This window comes from Arachis duranensis, chromosome 2, assembly GCF_000817695.3.
Source record: "Arachis duranensis cultivar V14167 chromosome 2, aradu.V14167.gnm2.J7QH, whole genome shotgun sequence".
Lineage (NCBI taxonomy): Eukaryota > Viridiplantae > Streptophyta > Magnoliopsida > Fabales > Fabaceae > Arachis > Arachis duranensis.
Window position 1 is genome coordinate 3,057,380 of NC_029773.3, and position 22,803 is coordinate 3,080,182.

At 35.0% G+C, this 22,803-nt stretch overlaps 3 protein-coding genes and 1 pseudogene across 5 annotated transcripts; 3 read left to right on the forward strand and 1 right to left on the reverse strand.

The window, feature by feature from the left end:
- The first annotated feature begins 2,920 nt into the window (after positions 1-2,920).
- LOC107472989 (putative UDP-rhamnose:rhamnosyltransferase 1) lies at positions 2,921-4,330 on the forward strand (annotated as a pseudogene).
- Positions 4,331-5,515: 1,185 nt separating this feature from the next.
- LOC107472987 (putative disease resistance protein At3g14460) lies at positions 5,516-11,020 on the forward strand. Its single transcript, XM_016092520.3, has 2 exons — positions 5,516-9,304; positions 10,550-11,020. Exons 1-2 carry the CDS (start codon positions 5,601-5,603, stop codon positions 10,572-10,574), a joined length of 3,729 nt encoding a protein of 1,242 aa, XP_015948006.2. The 5' UTR covers positions 5,516-5,600; the 3' UTR covers positions 10,575-11,020.
- Positions 11,021-14,417: 3,397 nt separating this feature from the next.
- On the reverse strand, positions 14,418-18,687 carry LOC107472985 (pentatricopeptide repeat-containing protein At1g69290). 3 transcript variants are annotated; one of them, XM_016092516.3, is made up of 4 exons: positions 18,572-18,687; positions 15,490-17,615; positions 15,085-15,139; positions 14,418-14,738 (listed from the first exon to the last, which is right to left on the reverse strand). In XM_016092516.3, the coding sequence occupies exon 2, from the start codon at positions 17,557-17,559 to the stop codon at positions 15,580-15,582; it is 1,980 nt and encodes a 659-aa protein (XP_015948002.1). In that variant the 5' UTR covers positions 17,560-17,615; positions 18,572-18,687; the 3' UTR covers positions 14,418-14,738; positions 15,085-15,139; positions 15,490-15,579. The 3 variants fall into 3 exon arrangements, with proteins under 3 accessions (XP_015948002.1, XP_020990402.1, XP_052113593.1); XM_021134743.2 differs by having other exon boundaries at positions 14,418-14,751; XM_052257633.1 differs by having other exon boundaries at positions 14,418-14,777.
- A 90-nt stretch (positions 18,688-18,777) lies between these two features.
- On the forward strand, positions 18,778-21,650 carry LOC107473058 (1-(5-phosphoribosyl)-5-[(5-phosphoribosylamino)methylideneamino] imidazole-4-carboxamide isomerase, chloroplastic-like). Its single transcript, XM_016092582.3, has 7 exons — positions 18,778-19,099; positions 19,558-19,765; positions 20,134-20,219; positions 20,405-20,506; positions 20,766-20,899; positions 21,042-21,090; positions 21,270-21,650. Exons 1-7 carry the CDS (start codon positions 18,911-18,913, stop codon positions 21,444-21,446), a joined length of 945 nt encoding a protein of 314 aa, XP_015948068.1. The 5' UTR covers positions 18,778-18,910; the 3' UTR covers positions 21,447-21,650.
- Positions 21,651-22,803: the final 1,153 nt, after the last annotated feature.

Genomic DNA, 22,803 nt, shown 5'->3' on the forward strand with positions numbered 1-22,803 from the left:
CTACAATAATAATTATAAAAATTTCAGTTACAAATATTCAAATTGTACAACTTATATGTATTAAGACTCTTACTACTCTTCATTTCCTAATTTCTCATACTAATTGTCAAAAATTCCTTAAATTTAATATAACATTTTTATATGTTTTTCATTCTCATTCATTTATTTTTTTAATTATTTACAAACAAAAAAACTGTAAAAGAAGACAAAGTGTAGCCATTAATGCAAATCGAAAAAAAAAAGAAAAGAAAAATGCAATTTTCTATAACTCTAATATAAATAAATTCAAAATCTATTTATAATATGTTTTCTAAAATATTTTTAATATAATATTTATTAAAATATACTATATAGAATAAATAATGTCTCAGGTGAGATTTTGCACTATATAGAATCATGATGAAGTCTCCAAGATACAAAGTTCAATCTGAGCTCTCAACACAATTTCACACAAACAAGCTTATCAACTCTGCATATTTAGCTTTCAAGCTCCCTCTCCTTTTCTGCAACTGATATCGTTTCTTCATCTTGCAGTCTTCTCTGCCAACAAAGGACATCTTTCAACTTGAAGCAATAACAGAGGAAGGCAGCTTTTCCCCTGCCATTTTCTGCAGCTCATGACATTCTTCACAACTCCTTCACCTGTTATGCTCCTTCATGCTAATAGCAACTTTATCATCTTTTCTCCCCATGTGCTATTTATCTTTCAATCTTATTTTTTCTTTGGAAAATGATTCCCAGCAATTTGGCATACGAGTTCAATTGTCTAAGAAAGAGAGAATTATTTTTCTCTTGAAGGAAATGGAAATTTATGCGTGTGTGAATTTAGCATGAGAAACATGAAGATTAGAGAATTACCTGCTCATAAAAAAACTCTGTTTAGACGACTTCAATGGTGGGGATGTGGGAAATTTTGGGCCAAATTTGTTGATGCTTATTCTTGCATAATCCTCCCAGCAAACCACAGTCTTGAATTTTGAGTAGCAAGAGAGAGGGAGGCAGCTTTTCTCCTTCCATATTCTCTAGCTTTGGACACCAAAGAATGATCAATTGTTGAAGGGAAGTGAGGCGGAGAAGCTCGTTGCACTCCAATGTCTCCAGATTATCGAAGCACCATATCACAAGAGTGGTAAGGGAGGGAAGGTGAGGCAGCGAACCCACCTCTGGGTATGACTTTATGTTCTTACACCCATAAATTTCAAGATGAGTGAGGATGTGCAAGTTGGGCATCCATGATAGATCCCTCATTTGTTGCTCGCCATTTCCCCAACCAAGTGATCTCAAGCTAGGCGGCAAACCACCCTCTGGCAACCTGCAAATGTTTGGGCAACCATATATCTTGAGAGACTGTAAACTTGGGAGTAGACTCTTCATGTCACGTGGTAATGCCTCCAACTTGTCACAATATGTGACTTCAAGATGAGTCAAGTTGGGTGCAGCCAGTCCTTCTCCTGCAAATGACACTAATTTGGAGCATCCACGGATGGAGAGACGTTGAAGAGCAGCGTGTGGTGCCTCTGACATTGACACTGATTCCAGATTCAAACACCATCTTATCTCGAGATTCTTGAGATTGGGAAAGGCATCCAACGACAAGGAGCTTGGTGAATCACAGCTGTAATATATTAGTAGCTCTACCAAATCATACTTGTGCTGTGGGAATTCCAGTTTGCTGCACTGCCTGATTGTGAGCTTTTGCAAAGATTTGGGTAGTAAACAATTGTTCGGCCAGGACACAGCAAACGTACACCCCAAGATTTCTACTTCTTGGAGGGAGGGTAGATGGTTAATGCTGATCATTTCGTTAAATGCAGACTCCATCACAAATTCACTTCCCGTAATTGATAATGTATCCCCATTAAGTGACATACCTGGAATTCTGGCTTGCCATCCTTCTGCAATTTCGATTATAACTATCTTGCGAACTTTCAAAGCATCTGATGAAGAAGAAACAATTCTCATTAAGACTTCATGAAGCATATCTCCCTTTAACATTGGGCAATATCTTATTTGAAGACTCTTAAGCTGAGGAAAAGCTTTTGAGTCAGGTAAGTGCCACTCCTCCCAACATGGCATGTTACCAAATTCCAAACTCTCCAAACAACGGAAAAGGAGGAGCAATATGCAAAGAAGGGTCACCAATACCCTTGTAAAATTCCATGCCAACACACTTCAGCTGATCAAAAGCTTCAATGTACAGGTCTTTAAGAGATGGCAACTGTCCAAGTGAAGCCAGCATGCAGCAATTGTTGCAGGAGTTTAGAGATACACTTGTCATATTGTTGTAAGAACAGTGCCCCAACCAATCTGGAAATATTGTACCCCTGTATCCCCTTATTGTTATTGAAACCTCATAAGATGTTACCATGATATACATACACAAATGTGTTACCAAATGTCAATTAAGTTCTCCACTGCTATGAATTTTCTAAGTTATCTAGGAGACAGATAACGATGTCATTATGAAATTTGGATATCTCTGACTTGACTTGTCCCCCAATCACATGGAACTTTGTTGCATTCATCAAAAATATATATATCCCGGGATTTGATGTGTTCCCAAAATCAGTGTGAGACAGCTAGAAGCTCAAAGTTACTGATGCTGTAACAGTGCAAGGATAAAAACTAAAAAGACTAAACATTAAATGAAGATCACATTAAAATTCAATAATGAATAGTGTTTCACAATATACAAAAATAGTGAAGAAGAGACAATATAGAACAAGTGGTTGTTATTGACAGTAAATTAGGTGCAAGTATTTTAAACCTTTTACTAGCTAGAAGAGACAATATAGTACATTGAAATTGATTAGCAATTTCCTAAAATAATAAAGTTTGAACAGTCATACACAGAAAGAAATGATAGCATATATCTTTTTTCTTTTGTATATTCATATATATCCATCAAAACTCATAGGATCCTTACACAAGAAAAAAAACAGAGGAGAAAAAATGTCTGAGAATGCAACTCATCATGTGGTGATGCTTCCATGGTCTGCATTTGGCCATTTGATTCCGTTTTTCCAACTCTCCATAGACATAGCCAAATCAGGCATTCATGTCTCCTTCATTTCAACACCAAAAAATATTCAAAGGCTTCCAAAACCACCTTCAGATTTATCTCATCTTTTACATTTGGTGGAAATTCCATTTCCATCATCATTAGACTCATCACATCTGTCTGGTGGTGAGGCTACTGTGGACATTCCATTTGACAAAATTCAGTACCTCAAGTTAGCATGGGATCAAATGCAAAATCCAGTGAAGGAATTTGTGTCTAAGTTGCAACCGAATTGGATCATTTGTGACTTCCATGCACACTGGGCTGTAGAGATTGCTCAAGAGCTTCATGTGAAACTCATGTACTACTCTGTTTACTCTGCTTCCACTATTGTGTTCTTTGGACCACCCGGTCGAATGAGAGCACCAACATCACCAGAAGTCCTAACATCACCAAGAGAATGGGTGAATTTTCCGTCTTCAGTGGCTTTTCAACGAAACGAGGCCATTGCGTTCTATCAAAGTTCATACATAGAGAACGTGACCGGGTTAAGAGACATTGATAGGGTTGCCAGTGTAATAGACGGTGCAAATGCTCTATCATTTCGCAGCTGCTATGAGATGGAAGGTGAGTATTTGAATCTATATCAAGAACTTATTGAGAAGCCAGTGATTCCTATAGGTTTGCTTCCTCCGGAGATGCCAGAGAGAAGACTTGTTGATGAGTCTTGGAGTAAGACTTTCGAGTGGCTTGATGCGCAAGCAACGAAGTCGGTAGTCTTTGTTGGGTTTGGTAGTGAGTGTAAGTTGAGCAAAGAGCAAGTTTTTGAGATAGCTTATGGATTAGAGCTTTCTGAACTTCCATTTTTGTGGACATTGAGAAAACCAAGCTGGGCAATTCATGATCATGATTCTCTGCCTCTTGGATTTTGTGAAAGAACATCAAAGAGAGGAAAAGTTTGTTTTGGATGGGCACCACAAAAGGAAATTTTGGCACATAAATCTATTGGGGGGGTCTTTGTTTCATTCTGGCTGGGGATCTATAATTGAGACTTTGATGTTTGGCCACACTCTTGTAGTGTTGCCATTCGTTGTTGATCAACCTCTCAATGCAAAGGCTTTGGTTGATAAGGGTCTTGCTATTGAAGTGAAGAGAAATAATGAAGATGGCTCATTTAGTAATGACATAGCCAAATGCCTCAGAGAAGCTATGGTATTGGAGGAAGGAGAGAAGCTTAGAATCAAGACAAGAGAAATTGCTAAAGTTGTAGGCGATTTGAAGCTTCACCATGATTACATGGAAGCATTTGTCAAGTTTCTTAGGACTTGATGAATCTGAGAATAGACCTTGTTATTAGTCCAAATGTTTCTCATATTGAGTCATTAAGGAATAAACTCTTAGGTTGTGTTTGATAAGTGTCTTAAGACAAATGCAGATATATTGAGACTATAGAGTCAGATAAGATAGTTATCGAACAAACTCTTAATGTTATGGATGTATTTAAATGTGACTTAAGCAGATCAACTATGTAATAAATTACCTTCTGCTGTTGATTTTGTTGTATGGTTTGAGCAAAGCAAGTCTAGAATTACTTCCAACATGCAATAGATCAACTTGGAGGAAGTTTGGATGGTTAAAAAATTGATATTGAAAAATCGTTTTCTTAATATTGAAATGGTAATTAATGCATCAGAAAATATTTTTGATAGTTCACAAAAAAAAAAGTATTTGTAGAATGTAGAAAAGCTATCTATCTAGAACAAAATCTAATCTGAAAATGAAACATCATCTTTCAGAAGTACATGTGCATTAATTGGTAGAAAATTATGAACGGTAAGAGGAAGAAGTGGGAGCTATTGTTAGATGACATGCATGGATATCAAAATTTGTAAAGATAAAAAGAGAGGGTTTTTTGGTATTAATAACTTGAGTAGCTTTTATAAAACAATCTGGTGGTGATTAACTATCTCAAGTTGGATTGGATAAAAAAAAAATACTAATAATGAAATTCATATTGCGGAAGTCAGTCACAATTATATGAAGCAAATTATTCAGATTCTTTCTGATAAATTCTAGATAGTAGGTTATATCGGATACTGTGGCAAAATGTCGTTTATTAATACCTTTTGCCGATGACCATATGAAACTTGATTGACAAATTATGAGTGTATGGTAGATTTAAAAAAAATGGTAGATGCATTGGTCCTAAATTTCCACAAACAGCTCATGAATCATGATGATGTTTTCTGTAATACAAAATTTCCACAAAAAGTTTGAACTTTACACATCCTGCAATCTCATTGCATCTTTCAAAAAGTAAGAATATGACTAAACATTAAAGGTTTTATGCAATTATGGTGCACCTTCCAAAATGACAATAAAATTTAAAGTATTAGTGTTATAAAAATGAGAAGTTAGTAAAGATAGCTATGTACTCCACTGTTTTGAATTACTTTAAGTTATCTCGGAGATTGATACCACGTCTTGTTGCTAACTTGCAATTGCAAAGCATTGTTCTTCCCTTCTATTCTGAAAACTTTTAAGCATAGTTCTTTCCTTCTATTCTGAAAATTTGATTACTTTGATCTTGTTTGAGATCATGACTGGAGTTCTTGTTGGAGGAGCTTTTCTGTGTGGCTTCATTAATGTTGTCATGGACAGGCTCATTTCTACTGATGCTGTCAACTTGGTTGTGGGTAAGAAGCTTAGCTCTGACTTGGTTGAGAGGCTGAGGAATGCTCTCACAGATGCTGGAGCTCTTGTTGATGATGCAGAGCTCAAGCAACTGGATAACCATGATGTGAAGGAGTGGCTCAACTCTCTCCGAGATGCTCTTTACACTGCTGATGACTTGCTGGACCGTGGCTGCACCATAGCTGCAACTCAAAAGGGGGTACGCAATTTCTTGCCTACCTTCTTCAATTCTGAAGATAGGCAGATGGTGAATGAGATAGAAAGGGTGGTTAGAAGAATAGAAGATCTTGAGAAACGCAAAGGAAAGCTTGGCCTGGAAAAGATTTCCACTGCTAGCTTCTCCTGGAAAACTCCATCCACTTCTCTTGTAAGAGGGAATGTGTATGGCAGGGAGGATGACAAGAAGGCCTTAATCAAGATTCTGAATGACAACAATGAGCATCACCTGTCTGTGATCTCTATTGTTGGCATGGGTGGGGTTGGTAAAACTACTTTGGCTCAATGGATGTACAATAACACAGAGTTGATGGAGGGATTTGATCGGAAAGCATGGGTTTGTGTTTCAGAAAACGTCAATATTGTTGAGACTACAAAGAATATAGTAAAGGAGATCTCTACAAATACTCAGGATCTTGATAGCTTCAATTCAATTCAAGATGCTTTGAAGAAAGGATTGTCCAAAACTAAGTTCTTTATTGTTTTAGATGATGTTTGGAGTAATGATCATCATCAATGGAAGGATTTTCTAGCCCCTTTTCAATACGGGGATAAGGGAAGTATTATTCTTCTGACTACCCGCAAGGAAGATGTTGGTTCAGTGGTCCAAACAAATTGTCACCCTCACTATCTCATTCCATTATCAGAAGACTATTGTTGGTCAGTGTTTGCAGCCAATGCTTCTTTTCCAGAATCAAATGGGAGCCCAACACTAGAAGAAATAGGCAAAAAGATTGCCAAGAAGTGCAACGGTTTGCCATTAGCAGCAGAAACACTTGGTTGCTTGTGCAGAAGGCATGATGCTGAGGAATGGGAAAAAATCTTAAGGAGTGATATTTGGGGATTTTCTACAAATGACAGTAAGATTGTTCCAGCATTGTTAATTAGTTACTTTCACGTTGCTGCACATTTGAAGCGTTGTTTTGTTTATTGTGCACTATTTCCGAAAGATTATCACTTTAAGAAAGATGAACTAATTTTGTTATGGATGGCCGAAGATCTTTTAAGATTACCAAAGAGAGGAGAGAGCTTGGAAGAGGTTGGTTGCAAGTGTTTTGAAGAATTAGTTTCAAGGTTATTCTTTAAAAAGCTTCAAGACAATGATGAGTATTTTGTGATGCATGATCTCTTGCATGACTTGGCAATATTCCTTGCTGGAGATTTCTATTGTAGAATAGAAGAACTTGGTGAACAAGAGGAAAAGATGGTTCTCACTCGCCATTTGTCATATTTCCCACCTGGAAGGTTAGATCATCCAATCTCAAAAGTTTTTAACTCCAATGTGAAGTTGGAATCTTTCAGGACATCGTTGTATATCGATGATTTGTTCAGCATGGAAAGTGTAGCATCTAAGTTTATATGCTTGAGAGTTTTATCCTTTCATAAACTTGATGTATTACCTGAATCAATAGGTGAATCAATTCATCTACGTTATTTGAATCTCTCTTGGACTGACATTAACACGTTGCCAGAATCATTGTGCAACTTGTATAATCTGCAAACATTAATATTGTACAGATGTACTGAGCTGACCATGTTGCCCGTTAACATGCGCAATCTTGTGAATTTACGGCATCTTGATCTTAGGAAAACTTCTTTGGAAGAAATGCCTGGAGGAATAAGCAAAATGAAACACTTGCATACCTTAAGTTCCTTTTTGGTGGGAAAGCATGAAGATAATGGAATCAAGGAATTAGGAGGGCTCTCAAATCTTCATGGATCACTTGAGCTTAAGAAGTTGGAGAATATTGTTGATGTGAAAGAAGCAGAGAATGCAAGGATGACAAACAAGAATCTCATCAACGAATTACACTTGGAGTGGTCTTCAGGTGATGATATGGTTCCGAACACAAAAGCCGAAAGAGATATACTGGACAGCTTGCAACCTCACAACAGCTTGAAAGTGTTGACAATCAAGGGATATAAGGGTACAATATTTCCAGATTGGTTGGGGAACTGTTCATACAACAATATGACAAGTGTATCTCTGGAAACTTGCAACAATTGCTGCATGCTGCCTTCACTTGGACTGTTGCCATCTCTTAAGGCCCTGCGGATTCAACGTTTTAGTCAGCTGAAGTGTGTTGGCATGGAGTTTTACAAGGGTATTGGTGACCCTTCTTTGCATATTGCTCCTCCTTTTCCCTTGTTGGGGAGTTTGGAATTTGGTAACATGCCATGTTGGGAGGAGTGGCACTTACCTGACTCAAAAGCTTTTTGTCAGCTTAAGAGTCTTCAAATAACAGATTGTCCAATGTTAAAGAGAGATATGCTTCATCAGGTATTCATGAGAATCGTTTCTTCTTCATCGGATGCTTTGAAAGTTCGCAAGCTAGTTATCCAATCTCAAGCAGCAGGGTTTCCAGGTATGTCACTTAATGGGGATACATTATCAATTACGGGATGTGAATCTGTGGTGGAGTCTGCATTCAACGAAATGATCAGCATTAACCATCTACCCTCCCTCCAAGAAATACAAATCTTATGGTGTTCGTTTGCTGTGTCCTGGCCGAACAATTGTTTATTACCCAAATCTTTGCAAAAGCTCACAATCAGTAATTGCAACAAACTGGAATTCCCGCAGCACAAGTATGATTTGGTAGAGCTACTAATACACAGCTGTGATTCACTGACCTCCTTGTCGTTGGATGTGTTTCCCAATCTCAAGAATCTCCAGATATCAGGGTGTAAGAATCTGGAATCAGTGTCAATGTCAGAGGCACCACACGCTGCTCTTCAACGTCTCATAATCGGTGGGTGCTCCAAATTAGTGTCATTTGCAGGAGAAGGGCTGGCTGCACCGAACTTGACTCATCTCAAGGTCAAATACTGCTCAAAGTTGGAGGCATTACCACGTGACATGAAGAGTCTACTCCCAACTTTACAGTCTCTTGAGATATATGGTTGCCCAAACATTTGCAGGTTGGCAGAGGGTGGTTTACCGCCTAACTTGAAATCACTTGATGTGGGAATTTGTGAGCAACAAATGAGGGATCTATCATGGATGTCCAACTTGCCCGCCCTCACCTATCTCAAATTTTATGGTTATGACTGCGACAACATAAAGTCATACCCAGAGGTGGGTTCGCTGCCTCACCTTCCCTCCCTTACCACTCTTGTGATATACTGGTTCGATAATCTGGAGACATTGGAGTGCAACGAGCTTCTCCGCCTCACCTCCCTTCAACAATTGCACATTTATGACTGTTCAAAGCTGGAGAATATGGAAGGAGAAAAGCTGCCTCCCTCTCTCTTGCTACTCAAAATTCAATACTGTCGTTTGCTGGGAGAACACTGCAAGAACAAGCATCAACTAATCTGGCCCAAAATTTCCCACATCCCCACCATTGAAGTCAATCACAACAATCACAACCATTGGAGATTTCTGAGCAGGTAATTATCTAACTTCACTGTTCTCATACCACCACAATTAAATTACACATGCATAAATTTCCTTTTCCTCAAAAGAAAAGACTTCTCTCTTTCTTTAGACATTACTAACTAGTTGGACTGATAATCTGATTTGCCAACAACAAAATTTGTGTTCTTTTATTTTAAATCATTGGGAAACCTCTCAGTCTGTAGCTGTACTCAAAAGAAATAAACTCTGTTATTCTCAAAAAAGGTCATTCCTATAAATTGGAAGATAGGGAATATATATGTGTATCTATATATTCTATATCCAACATTTGATAATTTCTTTACATACGTCGATAAATGAAATTTACTGTTTCATCCATCTTCTGCAGGTACATTGTAATGAAGGAAAAGTGCAATAGCAATATTCTATATCCAACATTTGAGAATTTCTATATTCTATATCCAATAGCAATCATGTTTGAACTTTGAACCAACATGCTAAACAAATGAGTTTCAATATCTAATGCAAGGGTTATATCAAACTTGAATTGTAGCCTCTTTTTTTGGGTTAAATTTACAATTTGAAGGCATCATGATGATTGATATCACTATTGAACCTAGCTGAATATGTTAAAGCTATGATAATCTACATCTTACCAGGCATGAAACAATTAATTAATTAACTTCTATTCAAAGCTAGGTATAACAGCTTTGATATACCCTTGGAATTATATGACACAGAAATAAAGATTTCATTAAGAGAATGGTATACTTTTAATAAATTGATCATTTAAACTTTACAATTTTGTGATCATATTTTTGTTGACTTGCTGTGATCTATGGTTCATGCCAAACAAAAAGCTTAGAAATATTTTTTGTTGATTAAAACAAGCAATTATTTACAAAATATCATATTAAATGAATTGTAGATCCTATACTAACTCTTTCTAATATGAAATTGTATGCTGCCATGTGCTTACTATGTAATAGTTTGACTGATATAATAAGATATTCTTTGCAAGCCTAATTTGGATTCATTGGCATATTATCGTTCTCTTACTAGTTATTTTTTGTACAATATTTGCGTCATATCATATTATGTCAGCCTCAACTTCCATTGCAGTATTGTTATATTGATGTCAAATTTTTCTCAAGCTGAATTTGTGCCTTTCAAGTTTCAATTCTGTTTTTGAATCTAAAAAGGAAGCCAATAATGTTGAAGAAGTGCTCTTTCTCCATTTACTGAATTGCTCATATGATTGTGTATTTATCATGTAGGTTCTGGTCATTTTCCTCTGTGTGAGGCCCAAGCCAAAATTTTCTGAAGTGTCTCTACATTCCCGTTAGTGTATGAACCTAATCAGATTTGGATTAACTTGAGTGGACACAACCAATTGAGCAAAGAGAAGAAAAGTTGAGAGGAGATGCTAATTTTGCAGGGGCAGTAACTTGTTTTCATCAAATGAAAGATCGGATGGTCAAATCTTATTGAGCTGAACCTTTAACCGGAGATTCTTCACTCATAGTTCTTCAATTTGGAGGATTGATTTGCAAACTTAGCTCTCTAATATATATAACTGCCAGAAATCATGAACAGCAGCTGCTTTTCTGGTGAAATTTGAACACTCTTGCTTCACTAATTTCATCTCGTTGATGCATTTAGGTAACCATTTTGGTCAGTGTAGAAGAGATTGAGTACAAGAGTATGATGAGGTTGTTGCCAAATCAACCTATGTACTGAATAATATTAATGCTGTTGGTTAATTGGTTATTATGTTGTATAATGATCCACCAAAATTCATGGTCTTTATTATTAGTTGGTTTACTAAAAATGATATATCATTCATACTAATAACAAATATATACATACGCTCTCATTGTTTTTTTATGCTGACCTAACCTCACAGTTCACACTAATAAATTCTTATTACTATGATGCATATATGTGCAGAAACAGCAAAAAAATATTATACAATTGACATTTGCAAAATGAAAGACCAAAATGTCATGATCATGTTTCTATGTCCAGATTTGTCTCATACCAAAGACCCCAGACGAAAATAACATGACTCAAGGCTAGCCAAACCATCAGAAATGTTATAATATTTGTTTTTTTTGGATTTCAAAAGATACCTTGAGGATTAAGCAGCAGTTGTCCTGAGAGCATTGCATTTCTGTTCTGAAATGTCTATATTGAAAATCTTTTCTTTCTAAGTTGTAGTATTATGGCAATTAGATTATGCTTGTGATCACTTTATTTTTCTATCTAACTGCATTAACTTCCTCTTTGCAATTTTACCTTTTGGAAATGTTATCAGTTTCAGAAAAGGAAAGGGAAGCTTGAAAGCTAAACATATATATAGTGAATGTATTGAACTTGTAGCTGCATTTTCTGAGAGAAAGAGTGCATTCTGTTGATCTTGTTGGTGGTGGTGTTTGAGTGAAATTGTGTTCTGACTTCTGAGAACTTAGATTAGACTTCGTATCTTGGAGATCACCGACTAGAATGAGACCCGTGCGATGCGCGAGACGGTAAATTAATGATAGTATATAATAAATATTAAAAATTGTTATGTTTTGTAGAAATAAATTAAATATTTGTAAATTGAAGCTAAATTTAAAAAGTGTTTTATTTTAAATAATTTATAGTACAAAAGATTTGGATGTTGGAGTTGTACAAAGTGACATTTTTATTTGGTGGTTTGATTTTTGCATTTGTTTTAGTTGATGGACTTAGTCATCTTATGTTGCGCTCGTCCTCCTTTTTTTTGTTGGCTGTTAGATTCTTGCCTCACATGTTCTTTATAAATTGTTGAGTTTGATGCACTTTCTTTTGTGTTATTTGGTTCCATCTTTGTATATATGTTCTTCTTTGGAAGATGTGTCTTGAATTTGTATGGTTTTCTTTCTCCTTAATCTCTTGATGAGGTGGTGCTTCAATGTCATTATTTTTCTGAAATGTCATTAGATTTGAAGCAGTTGTGTGCAATAAATTTTTTGCGTCGCCATCAAATAGTACAAAAGTTGTTGTAACACTTTGATCTAAAACCTTTAATTGAATTCTGAATCTAAAATAAGTATTGGGCTAGCAACTAATAATTTGATAGATGAGATTATGAAAAGTATATAGAGTTACCTTATTGTTGGATATTGTGATGTTTGATTACATGTGCCACAAATGTAGTTGTTTCTTTTTTTTATATGCTTTCTTCTGATACTTTTTACATTTAACATAGTTTCATCCTAATTTGTCATCAATTTCGTTTATAGTTGCTAAAATTGTGAAGATCTTTTCCTATTCCAATATTCAATTTATGATACCTCATCGTCAGATTCTCATTGCAGTTCGAAAATAATTTTTTTGTGCTAAATTTGATGTTATGTGAAGGAATAGTGACAAGAGACTTATATATGTAGTTTAAATGGTATGGAATTTAAATACTTATAACGTAAAATTTATTATGATTAATAATATCATTATGACATTTATAATATAGATGTTAATTACATTTAGTGAGTTATTTATAAAAATTAATAAATTAATTGTTGCGGTTATAAATTTATTATATTGTTTATAACGGTAAGATATAATAAATATTGTTTATAACGGTAAGATATAATAGATATAGGAATATGAATTCAATGTATTTGGAGGTTACAAATTTATTGGATTCTATTTTTTAGTTTTTTATTTGTATCTAATATGAAAATGTATGTTTAATATCATATATTTTTTGTTTCATTTTGATACTCTTTTGATAAATTTGTTTTATATTTAGTTTTCAAATATTCTTTTCAAAATTTATATTGGTAAAATAAAATATAATTTGTTTTTAATAATAAGTAAAAACTACAGTAACAGTTCTTTGTACCTAGTATTACTTCTAAAAATTAAAATGATTATTTTTTTTACCAAAGATACAGAGACTCGAACTCGCGATTAATATGGGAGACTATGCCATTTGAGGTATAACTCATTGACAAAAATCAAAATGATTATAATAAACATAATTATAATAATAAAATATAATTTTTATTTTTTAAACTTTTAATTTATAAATTAATTGTTGCAGTTATAAATTTATTCTACTGTTTATAACGGTAAAATATAATAAATATAAGAATATGAATTCAATATATTTGGAAGTTACAAATTTATTGGATTCTATTTTTTAGTTTTTTATTTGTATATTTTATTTTTTGCTGATTTGGAAATAATAGTTAATTTGGTAAGAATTGAGTGGTTGATTCTAAAGTTGTGTCAAATAAGCAATGTGGTGCATGCTTATATTTTATTTTTTTGCTGACATGACGTTAGTAAGAAAAAAGAAATGTTTCAAAAGTAATGTGGTGCATGCTTATGTATCTACTCTTATATATTAAGAAGAGTAAAGCTAGGGAACCAAAAGCATATCAGCCAAAACCCAGCCAAATACCTTTGGATGAATTCAAAATTTTTACGAGTTAATATATATGGATGTTTCTTCTACTAAGTATTAGAATGTTTCTTTTTCATATTAAATGGATGTTCTTTTATATATTTTTCGAATTTGTGATTGTTAAAAGTGGATAGATTAATGTGAGAAAAAAGAGGAAGGTTTTTATAGGTTTTAATTAGGTTTACTTAATCAATTTAAAATTTTTTAAATTTTGAATTTAAAAAATTTAAAATTAATTAATTATTGATATAAATTAATATAGTTTTGTTTAATTTTTGGCTGATAAGCTTTTGGTTCCTTATACTTTTCCTAAAACTAAAAATAGAAAATATTTGTTCAAATTATGGAGACATGAAGTATCCTTTTATGCACAAGAAGGTATCTTAATGTGTAATAAACTTAGCCCAATTAGTAGAGTCAAGGTAGATATTAGTACAAATAATAACAGTTGAATTGTTAAGAATTGCAAGAGAATCATGTTGAGAATGAATAATTTAATTTTCTGCAATTAATAGTCTCTAATCTCTCTTTGATTCAATACCTTTTTCTCACTAATACACTATTTTCAGATACTCGTAATATCATTGTAATATGAGGTAGCAAAAAATTACTTGTATATTTCCAAAGAGGAATAACACATTATTGACAAATATATGTAACTATTCATCTTATTTTTTACAAATTAAAGCTTTTAAAACATTAAAAACAGAACAAATGACTGTAAATATTATTAGAATACACTCTAACCAAAATAAACTTGTTTCAATCAAATGTGATTACTATGAAAGCATGTAAGATATGAAGTCATTTGTTTGCTTCAATTTGTAAACTTAACATGGGAGAGCACAAGATAGATAAATCTAAATTCCTCAGCACTCTCAAACTCAGAGACACACACAAAACACAACGACTCTGAACCTCAGCGTCTCTCTCCTCTGTCCCTTACTCGTCGCCACCGCATGGTCACCACCTCGTCTCCCCCCTTCTAACCGGCTCCTCTATCTGCCTCGTCTGTGCGCTGCCAATCTCTGCTCGCATATGCTTCAATTAAAGCTATCATTAGCTCTCTACATAATATACTCAGATACATGAAAGAATAAATGAGAAGAGGAGGGGGAGCCCCATCATAAAATGTCCATACATATTTTTGGGTAGGTTTCATCTCAACTAAAAGAGTTATAGGTTTTCAGCTTCAAAACCGTAGATCAAAAGGAATGAATGATGATGTATCCTCCTAATTTTGAAGTTAAAACTAACAATTAAGTCACTGGATTGTCTGAGTATACTACCAATAAATATGATGATAAATTGTGTATTTGTTAAAAATATGCCGAATTTAACAGCTATTTAACAACCGGTTCCAGCTTTACTCACTTTATATTGCCATTATCCATTATAACATCAGCATTGCAGAAACTCATCATCTTGCCTGCAACAGAATATAAAAGATTTCCACATCAACACAAGATTAAGAGATCATTGATCTCTAGTCAATCCACTACCGCACTACGCATGGCAGTATATAATGTGCCTTAAGAATAAGGCACTTCATCCTTCATAACAAGAATATTATTCTTAAGGAATAATTAAACCACATACACATAAGCAGCCCATTGATTCAGAGAATTTATGCAAATAGCTATGAGAACAAATTTCCAGATTAAGTTTGATAATAGCAGCCAAAACACACTTGCATTTAACCCAAAATATAATGAGATAAACTTATTAATGAAAGTTAATCAGTTTGTTTAGTATAACTTGTGAAATCAAGACTCATACCTTTGAAAGCTCAACCTTGACAATCTTTTGAGTTTGGTTCTTCCAGATGAGAAGGTAAATGCCTGAGAAAGTAGCTGCCAACATTTGAATTCATGAATTTAAGCCAGCCCAATTCTTGAAAGCAATGACTGCTTCCATTTTTCTGGAATTTCTCTTTCTTAGCTTTGCAACTTTGAGCTTTTTGTGAGTCTCCAGGAATGCTTGCTTGTATCTCCATTTATCAACAAATATCTTCATCTCATTGGACTTCTCGACCACCTGCATAACTGCATCGAAGAAACCTCCTTTGACCATAGCATACAAGAATGCATCAACAAGGCTGTGGTTAAATTTGATCCCCTTTTGTGCGTCTCCTGATAGCTTTCGCTTAACCTCATTCCACAACATCAGCACATTGAAATATTTCTCTGCCAAGACATACCCATTAATCAGTGACAAGTATGTCTGATCGTTTGGCTGAAACTGCAAGAATATCATTCTTCTAAAAGTTCTTCTTGCATCTTCTAGTCTCCCAGCTTTGCAGAAAGCATGAATAATGGAGTTCCAGTCATGCGTACCTACTTGAATCCGAGGATCCACAACCACCTCATCTAAGAAAGCTGCCATCAACTCAGGACGATGATGCTCCATCAAACACGTCATGATAGTTAAGTAACTCCCTTTCAAGTCAGGAACCCTTGCCTCTCTCATGTCTCTAAACAGCGAAAAGGCTGACTGAAAATCTTGGATGGATATGGATGCTTCTATGAGAGCATCATAGGTTTCAACATCCAACCTAAGACCTGAACCACTAATGTCCATCACCATTTGAGTAGCCTCGGCAGTTCGACTTTCTTTGCAGTAAGCCTTCAAGATTGGTACATAAACCCCCAGACCAACAGAGCCACCCAGAGCATTCATTTCATCAAGAATGCTGTGTGCTTTATCAGATAGTCCAATACTAACACATGCACTAATAATACCATAACCTACAGAATTATCAACTACAACATTTGAAGGCTCGAGCTTCTGAGCTTCAATAATTAAATTAGCTAATCCTTTAATATCTCCCTTCTGAAGATACCCCTTAACCACTGCAATGAATGTTTCCTCACCAAAATTCCATTCTTTACCATCTTTATCATTCAAACTACAGAGAATAGATGACTCAACAGAAGCTAAATTGCCCGACTTAACATATCCACTAATCAAATTAGAATAGAACCCCTTCTTGGGCAAGAAACCAAACCTTCTCATCAAAACCTCCAACTCATCTATCTTTTCATGTGATCCCTTCAATGCATACAAATAACCAAGAAATCCAAAACTGAATTCGTCAGGTATAACACCCAAATCTGACATCGTCCCGACAACTCGTTCAGCATCACTCACTGACTCAAGCTCACAGCAGCAAGCTTCCAGTGCTGCATTGCAAGCAGTGACATCAGGCTTCATGAACTCCAACTTCTCATCCAAGACAATCCTACAGTTCTCCTCAAAGACTCTCAAGAAAGCAACAAGGCTATTGTTTTCCCTGCTGATCTCAACAAGGACACTCCCCCACACATTGAAAGGGACAAAGAACCTATTCTTGAACATGCACTTCACAAGGGCAAAAGCAGGCACAACAGTTTTGGCACCCTTCATGGAACAAAGCATGGAATGGATAGTTTGAGACTCCAACACCATGGGGTTCCTCTCCATGACATAGACAACAGAGGCGTAGGCCCTCTTGAGGTTAAGGCTATCCCCATGGGAGGACAGGTGAGTTATAAGGCAATTGGTGAGGGGCTTGCTAGGGAAGGCATGATGGTTGGTGAGTGATTTGAAGGTCTTCCAAGCCTCATCAGTGTTACTGGTGATGATGGACTTGTGTAGGGTGGTTTGGAGGGTAGCAACCTCGTTTGGGCTTAGGGACGGTGGTGGGGAAGTTGGCAGGTTAATGGACTGTTCTTGTAGGGAAGTGGTTTGGTGGTTGTTTTTGATGGAAAAGACTGAAGGTTGGAGAAAGGAGTAAAGACTGGGAACTTCAGGAGTAAATGCAGTGGAGAAAGATCTGTGGGCAAGAATGCACAAAGCTTTCTTTGTCATTGATGATCAAGCTCCTACATACACTTTCCTCTCAACGACTCTCTTTTGTGTTGTACCTAATAAAACAAACATGATGCGCAATGTTAACGTGAAACTTAGATATGTCAAGGTAGAACAATCCAAGACACTAGTCGATCCACCATTGTCTGGACTTGCTTTCAATAATACAGGGTAGCTGAGTGGCTTATTTTAGCAACAAACTAGGAAAACACAACCCAGCTCAACTCACAATTCAGAGGGTAGATTAAGCCATTGAGGGATTGTACATGATTGGCACAAAATTAAATTTCCTGGTTTCATAGAAGTAAACTTTCTAGTTTCTTCTGGATTCAATAATAAGCAGCAAAGAGCAAATTATATTAATTAACAAAAATAAAATGGATTACAGAACACAATAAACAGATAAATAAATAGATTGTAACAGAGCCATTGCCATTGAAAGGGGGAAAAAAGGGGGCAATTGTAACAACTCAATAAGCAGTCAACTTAAAAAAAAAAAGTATAAACAGTTGAACCAAATTAATTAACATAGCCATTTGCCATTGATATTTTTTATAATAATGTAATGAAAAGTTAATTAGAAAAAGTCTAATTGTTGCTGAGATTTTTCAAAATCCTAACATCAGAAAGTCACATTAAATTTAAAACCCTAAACTAATACATTCAATTAAATAAAAAAAATTCAATCAATTGCATATTCATAGAACCTATTATCTAATCACATGACCTATTAATATCACTAATTCATACAAATACAATCAGCATTACATTGAAGGAACTCAAAAACACAGTGATTGAGAAGAAATAAAGAGAGGAGGAAGAAGAACAGAACTCCCATCCTGAATCTAATTAAGTTCAACAAAACCAATACTTCAATGATCCTTTAGTCACAACAATAGCATCAAAAGAGAGCCAACCAGAACCAAATTAAGCCAATTCCATGGTATAAATCAATGCAACAACCAAGTATGAAAAATTAATATATAATAACTAAAAAAAATAAAAACCTCACCCCTATCTGAGCTTATTCCATGTTTCAGAGTCCTTGTGTTGTGTGTGAGTTTAAGTTGGGAAGGAAAAAGCTGCCCTTTTTTCTCGAGCGGTGATAATTTAAATGCTTTGTTTTCCTTCTTTCTTTATAACTTATAAGTAAAAGGGGAGCAACCCATATAATAAAGTTTAAATTTTTGGACAATTTTACCCTTAACATGTTCTCAAAATTCCAAATTTATCCTAAACCACCATTTTAGCCATTTTCCTTCCCTTCTTCTTAGAACATCGCCGTCTCAGCCTCACCTCTCACTGTTGTGTCGCCCAACCCTCGCCATCGCCGCCGTAATCATCATCGAGAATGCGCATTCTCCCTGCAACTCGAACTTGTTCGTTCCACCCACCTTCCATAAACAGAAACTCATCACTCTCCTTTTTCAGCTCCCCCAATCACCTCCGTTTTCTTCACCCTTCACATTCCGCTACTGCAAAGTTTTCAAATTCTATTCAATGTGTCGTTCGATTCCGACCCTGTATCGATATACACAAGGTACGCCACCCCTTTTACTTTCTCAAGTTTTTCCTTTTTTATTTTCTTAAAAATTATGTCTTTTTTTAAAAAATTATTATTTTTCCTCATTGAAGTTTTCAGTGAAGTTTTGTGTGTGTGTGTGTGTGTGTGTGTGTGTGTGTGTGTGTTATATTGATTGAAAATTTGTAGCCTTAATAGTGTTTGGTAACTTGTGCAATGATCAATGAGCTGGTTTTTCTTTTAAATTAAAAATATATATGAGCTGGTTTGTTAAAAATAGTATCTTTTTATCACTCTATTCAAATTTGAATGAAGGTTGCCATGGCTTTTGGTTATAATGATTGACAATTTGTAGCAATCATAGTGTTCAGTAGCTTCTTTTTGTTTAATTTGTTTCCCCAAATGTGATTATGCATTCTAGGGGTGCTATCTAATGCTGGGGGTTCAATTCATGTGATATTTTACGCTTATGGCAGGGGAAAGTGAAACAAATTGTTGGTTCAACCCTTCAGGATTTGAAGGGAGATGGGTCGAATCCGGTGACAAATTTTGAATCTGATAAGTCAGCAGCTGAGTATGCTATTCTTTACAAACAAGATGGGCTTACCGGCGGCCATGCAATCATGCTCGGCTCAGATCCTTTGAGCAAAGCTGCTGCACTTGAAGCATTGCATGCTTATCCAGGTATTGTTATGCTTTTTCATTTGCTATGGTTCTCTAAATGCTACTACTGGTTAGTGGCATTTAAACAGTTTTCTAAAAGAACATATTTACTAAAATGTTGTGTTCTTAATTGTTAGTGAGAACTGAGAATGGTCGATATTACATGATTTTTTGCTGCATTGATGTTCGCTTGACGTGAGACCTTGAATGGCGGGCTAATGCCTGTATTCATAAACATTAAACATGTCACGTCGAAATATCCATCTTAGCAATGTCATTTGGTTAAATGTTAGCATTCTTTTTTGTCCTATATGGTTGATCATATATATGTTTAAAACTTACAGAATTTTTCTCTGCTGAACTTACTGTGGAGGACTGGTAAAATTTAGGCGGTTTGCAAGTAGGAGGGGGAATAAATTCGGACAATTGTTTGAGTTACATTGAGGAAGGAGCAAGCCATGTCATTGTTACATCCGTAAGTTATTCCTCTTTTCCACTTTGGGTTTTTCCCCTTTTAACTGCCATTAACTTTCATCCATTGAGAAAGCATGTTGTATTAACTCACTCGACCAATTCTGTTATTCAAGAATATCACTTATGTGTCATTTTTAATGGAAATGATTTAGCCATATTGTGTTTAATTGATTTCTCTCTTTACAGTATGTGTTCAAGAATGGTCAAATGGATCTTGAAAGACTAAAAGATCTTGTTAGAATTGTTGGAAAAGAGCGACTTGTGTTGGATCTCAGTTGCAGAAAGAAGGTACAGATGGTTATCTTTCTATTTCAAGAAAAATTGTTCTAGAAGAGTTATACCTTAAGTTTTTCAAGTAGGTGGCTTCAAGTTGCAAATATTCAAGAGAAAATCCCATGTAATCTGAGGGAGGGAAAGTAATCAGGAAATATTTTCATATGTTAATAATTTATTTTCAAGTTAAGGTGCTGCACTTATTATCACTTGTATGTTTTTGAGAAATCCCAACTTCATGCATTTAATTTGCTTATAAGGTTTCTCTGTTCAGGAACGTAAATATGCAATTGTCACTGATAGATGGCAGAAGTTCAGTGATGTGTATCTTGATGCTGAAGTAATGCAATTTCTAGCCAACTTTGCTGATGAATTTCTAGTTCATGGTGTTGATGTTGAAGGGAAAAAGTAAGTCACAGTTGTCCAATAAAATATTGTAAAATCCAACTTAAAGGGCCAACATAATTTATTTATTTATATGCAAATGAGATAAACAGAACTCCATGTCATGCATCAAAATACAGCTGATAATATAAGCTTCTCATTGCAGGCTGGGAATTGATGAAGAACTAGTAGCTTTGCTTGGCAAGCATTCACCGGTTCGTAACATTCTTAAGCTACCTTGATTTTATTTTTGCCTATTGAAGTTTTAGCTTGCATCAAGGTTTTTGAATTGCCTGGATTCGTAATAATAAGGATTTGTGTGCGTGCGCGCATACTTGTGTGCCTGAAAATTCATTGAAGTGTCCATAGTACTGATGCATTTTGATTATGCCAGATTCCTGTTACATATGCTGGCGGCGTGACTGTAATGGACGATTTAGAGAGGATAAAAAGGGCGGGGATGGAGCGCGTGGATGTTACCGTGGGAAGTGCATTGGATATTTTTGGGGGAAACATGGCCTATAAAGATGTTGTAGCTTGGCATACCCAGCAACAGGCCTCCATAGTTTAATTACATTATGATTTGAAACTTGTGTTAAGTTGTAGGATCTGGTGAACTTGGACTTCTGAAATTGTTTCTCAAGTTTGTAACCATGTATTTGGTGATGTTTCTGTCAATGTTTTTCTTATGATTTTAGCATTTGCCTCATTATCCAAGTTGAGCATCTACATAACATTGTGCACAATAAACTTTATCAATGAATTTTAAGTGCAATTTATGACACCAGAAAGGAAGCAAAAGAACCTAACATAAGACTAAACAAATCTGAAGTCAAAACAAATAAAGAAGAACCAACATGGAAAACTTATTTAAATCAATGAACCTTCAAGTCTTTAACAATATACACACACACTCTCTTTTTCAAAATCTATTTATATATATGGGTTTTGCTGTAGATTCTAAATTCTATCTACAGGTGTAGAGGACATGTGTCGTCTAACAATATACATTGCGATACATGTGGAATCTTAGTATGACTCGCATTTTGAAAAGCATGTGTGTAGGTAGAGGTGGCAAAGCGAGCCGGCCCGCTCCGCCCCGCCAACTAAAATAGGTTTAAAATGCTAGTCCGCCCTACTTTATGGCGGATTGGCGGGTTGGCGGGCTAGTCCGCTTAACTCTTTTTTAAAAAAAAAAATTCATTAAAATTAACCAAAAAATAATAATTAAAAAATCAAATACAAATAAAAAATAGTCAAATTATAATACAATTTTTTTATTATTTTTTTTATTTTTAACTTCAATAAAATTGTTCAAAATCATATTTGTCAATAGAATCATCTTTATTTTAAAAAACAAGTCACATAATTTGAGCATATATACAAAATTGTAAAATAAAATAAATAAAGTTAATAACTGCCCCGCCAAAATTCGCCAATTTGGCAATGCGGGTTTGGCGGGCTCCAAATCCTAGTCCGACCCGTCTTTTTTAGTGGGTTTAGCAGATCGGTCCGACAGATTCGACCCGTTTTGCCATCTCTATGCGTAGGAGAATAGAGTCTGAATCCCTACAGGGTAAGCACAGGTTGGCTAGGACCATTAGTAGAATTAGTAGGTTTGTTTAATGTTTAAAGTTAGTTTATTAAATAAGTATTATGTTAATCTTTTAAAAAATATTAAAATATTTTGTTATTGGTAATAATTAGTGCTTTTTGTATAATAATACACACTTGATGAAAGAAAATAAAATTGTGTTAAAAAATTTAAAATAATATACTTGTCATATATTTTAACCCAAAAAGGGTTAAATTTATTGATAATAATAATAATAAGTGTCAATGATGTAAGCAAAAATAAATAATTAATATAAAATTAGTTAAACTATTAAATTTTTTTTTGTATTAATACGGGACTTAGAGTTTAAAAA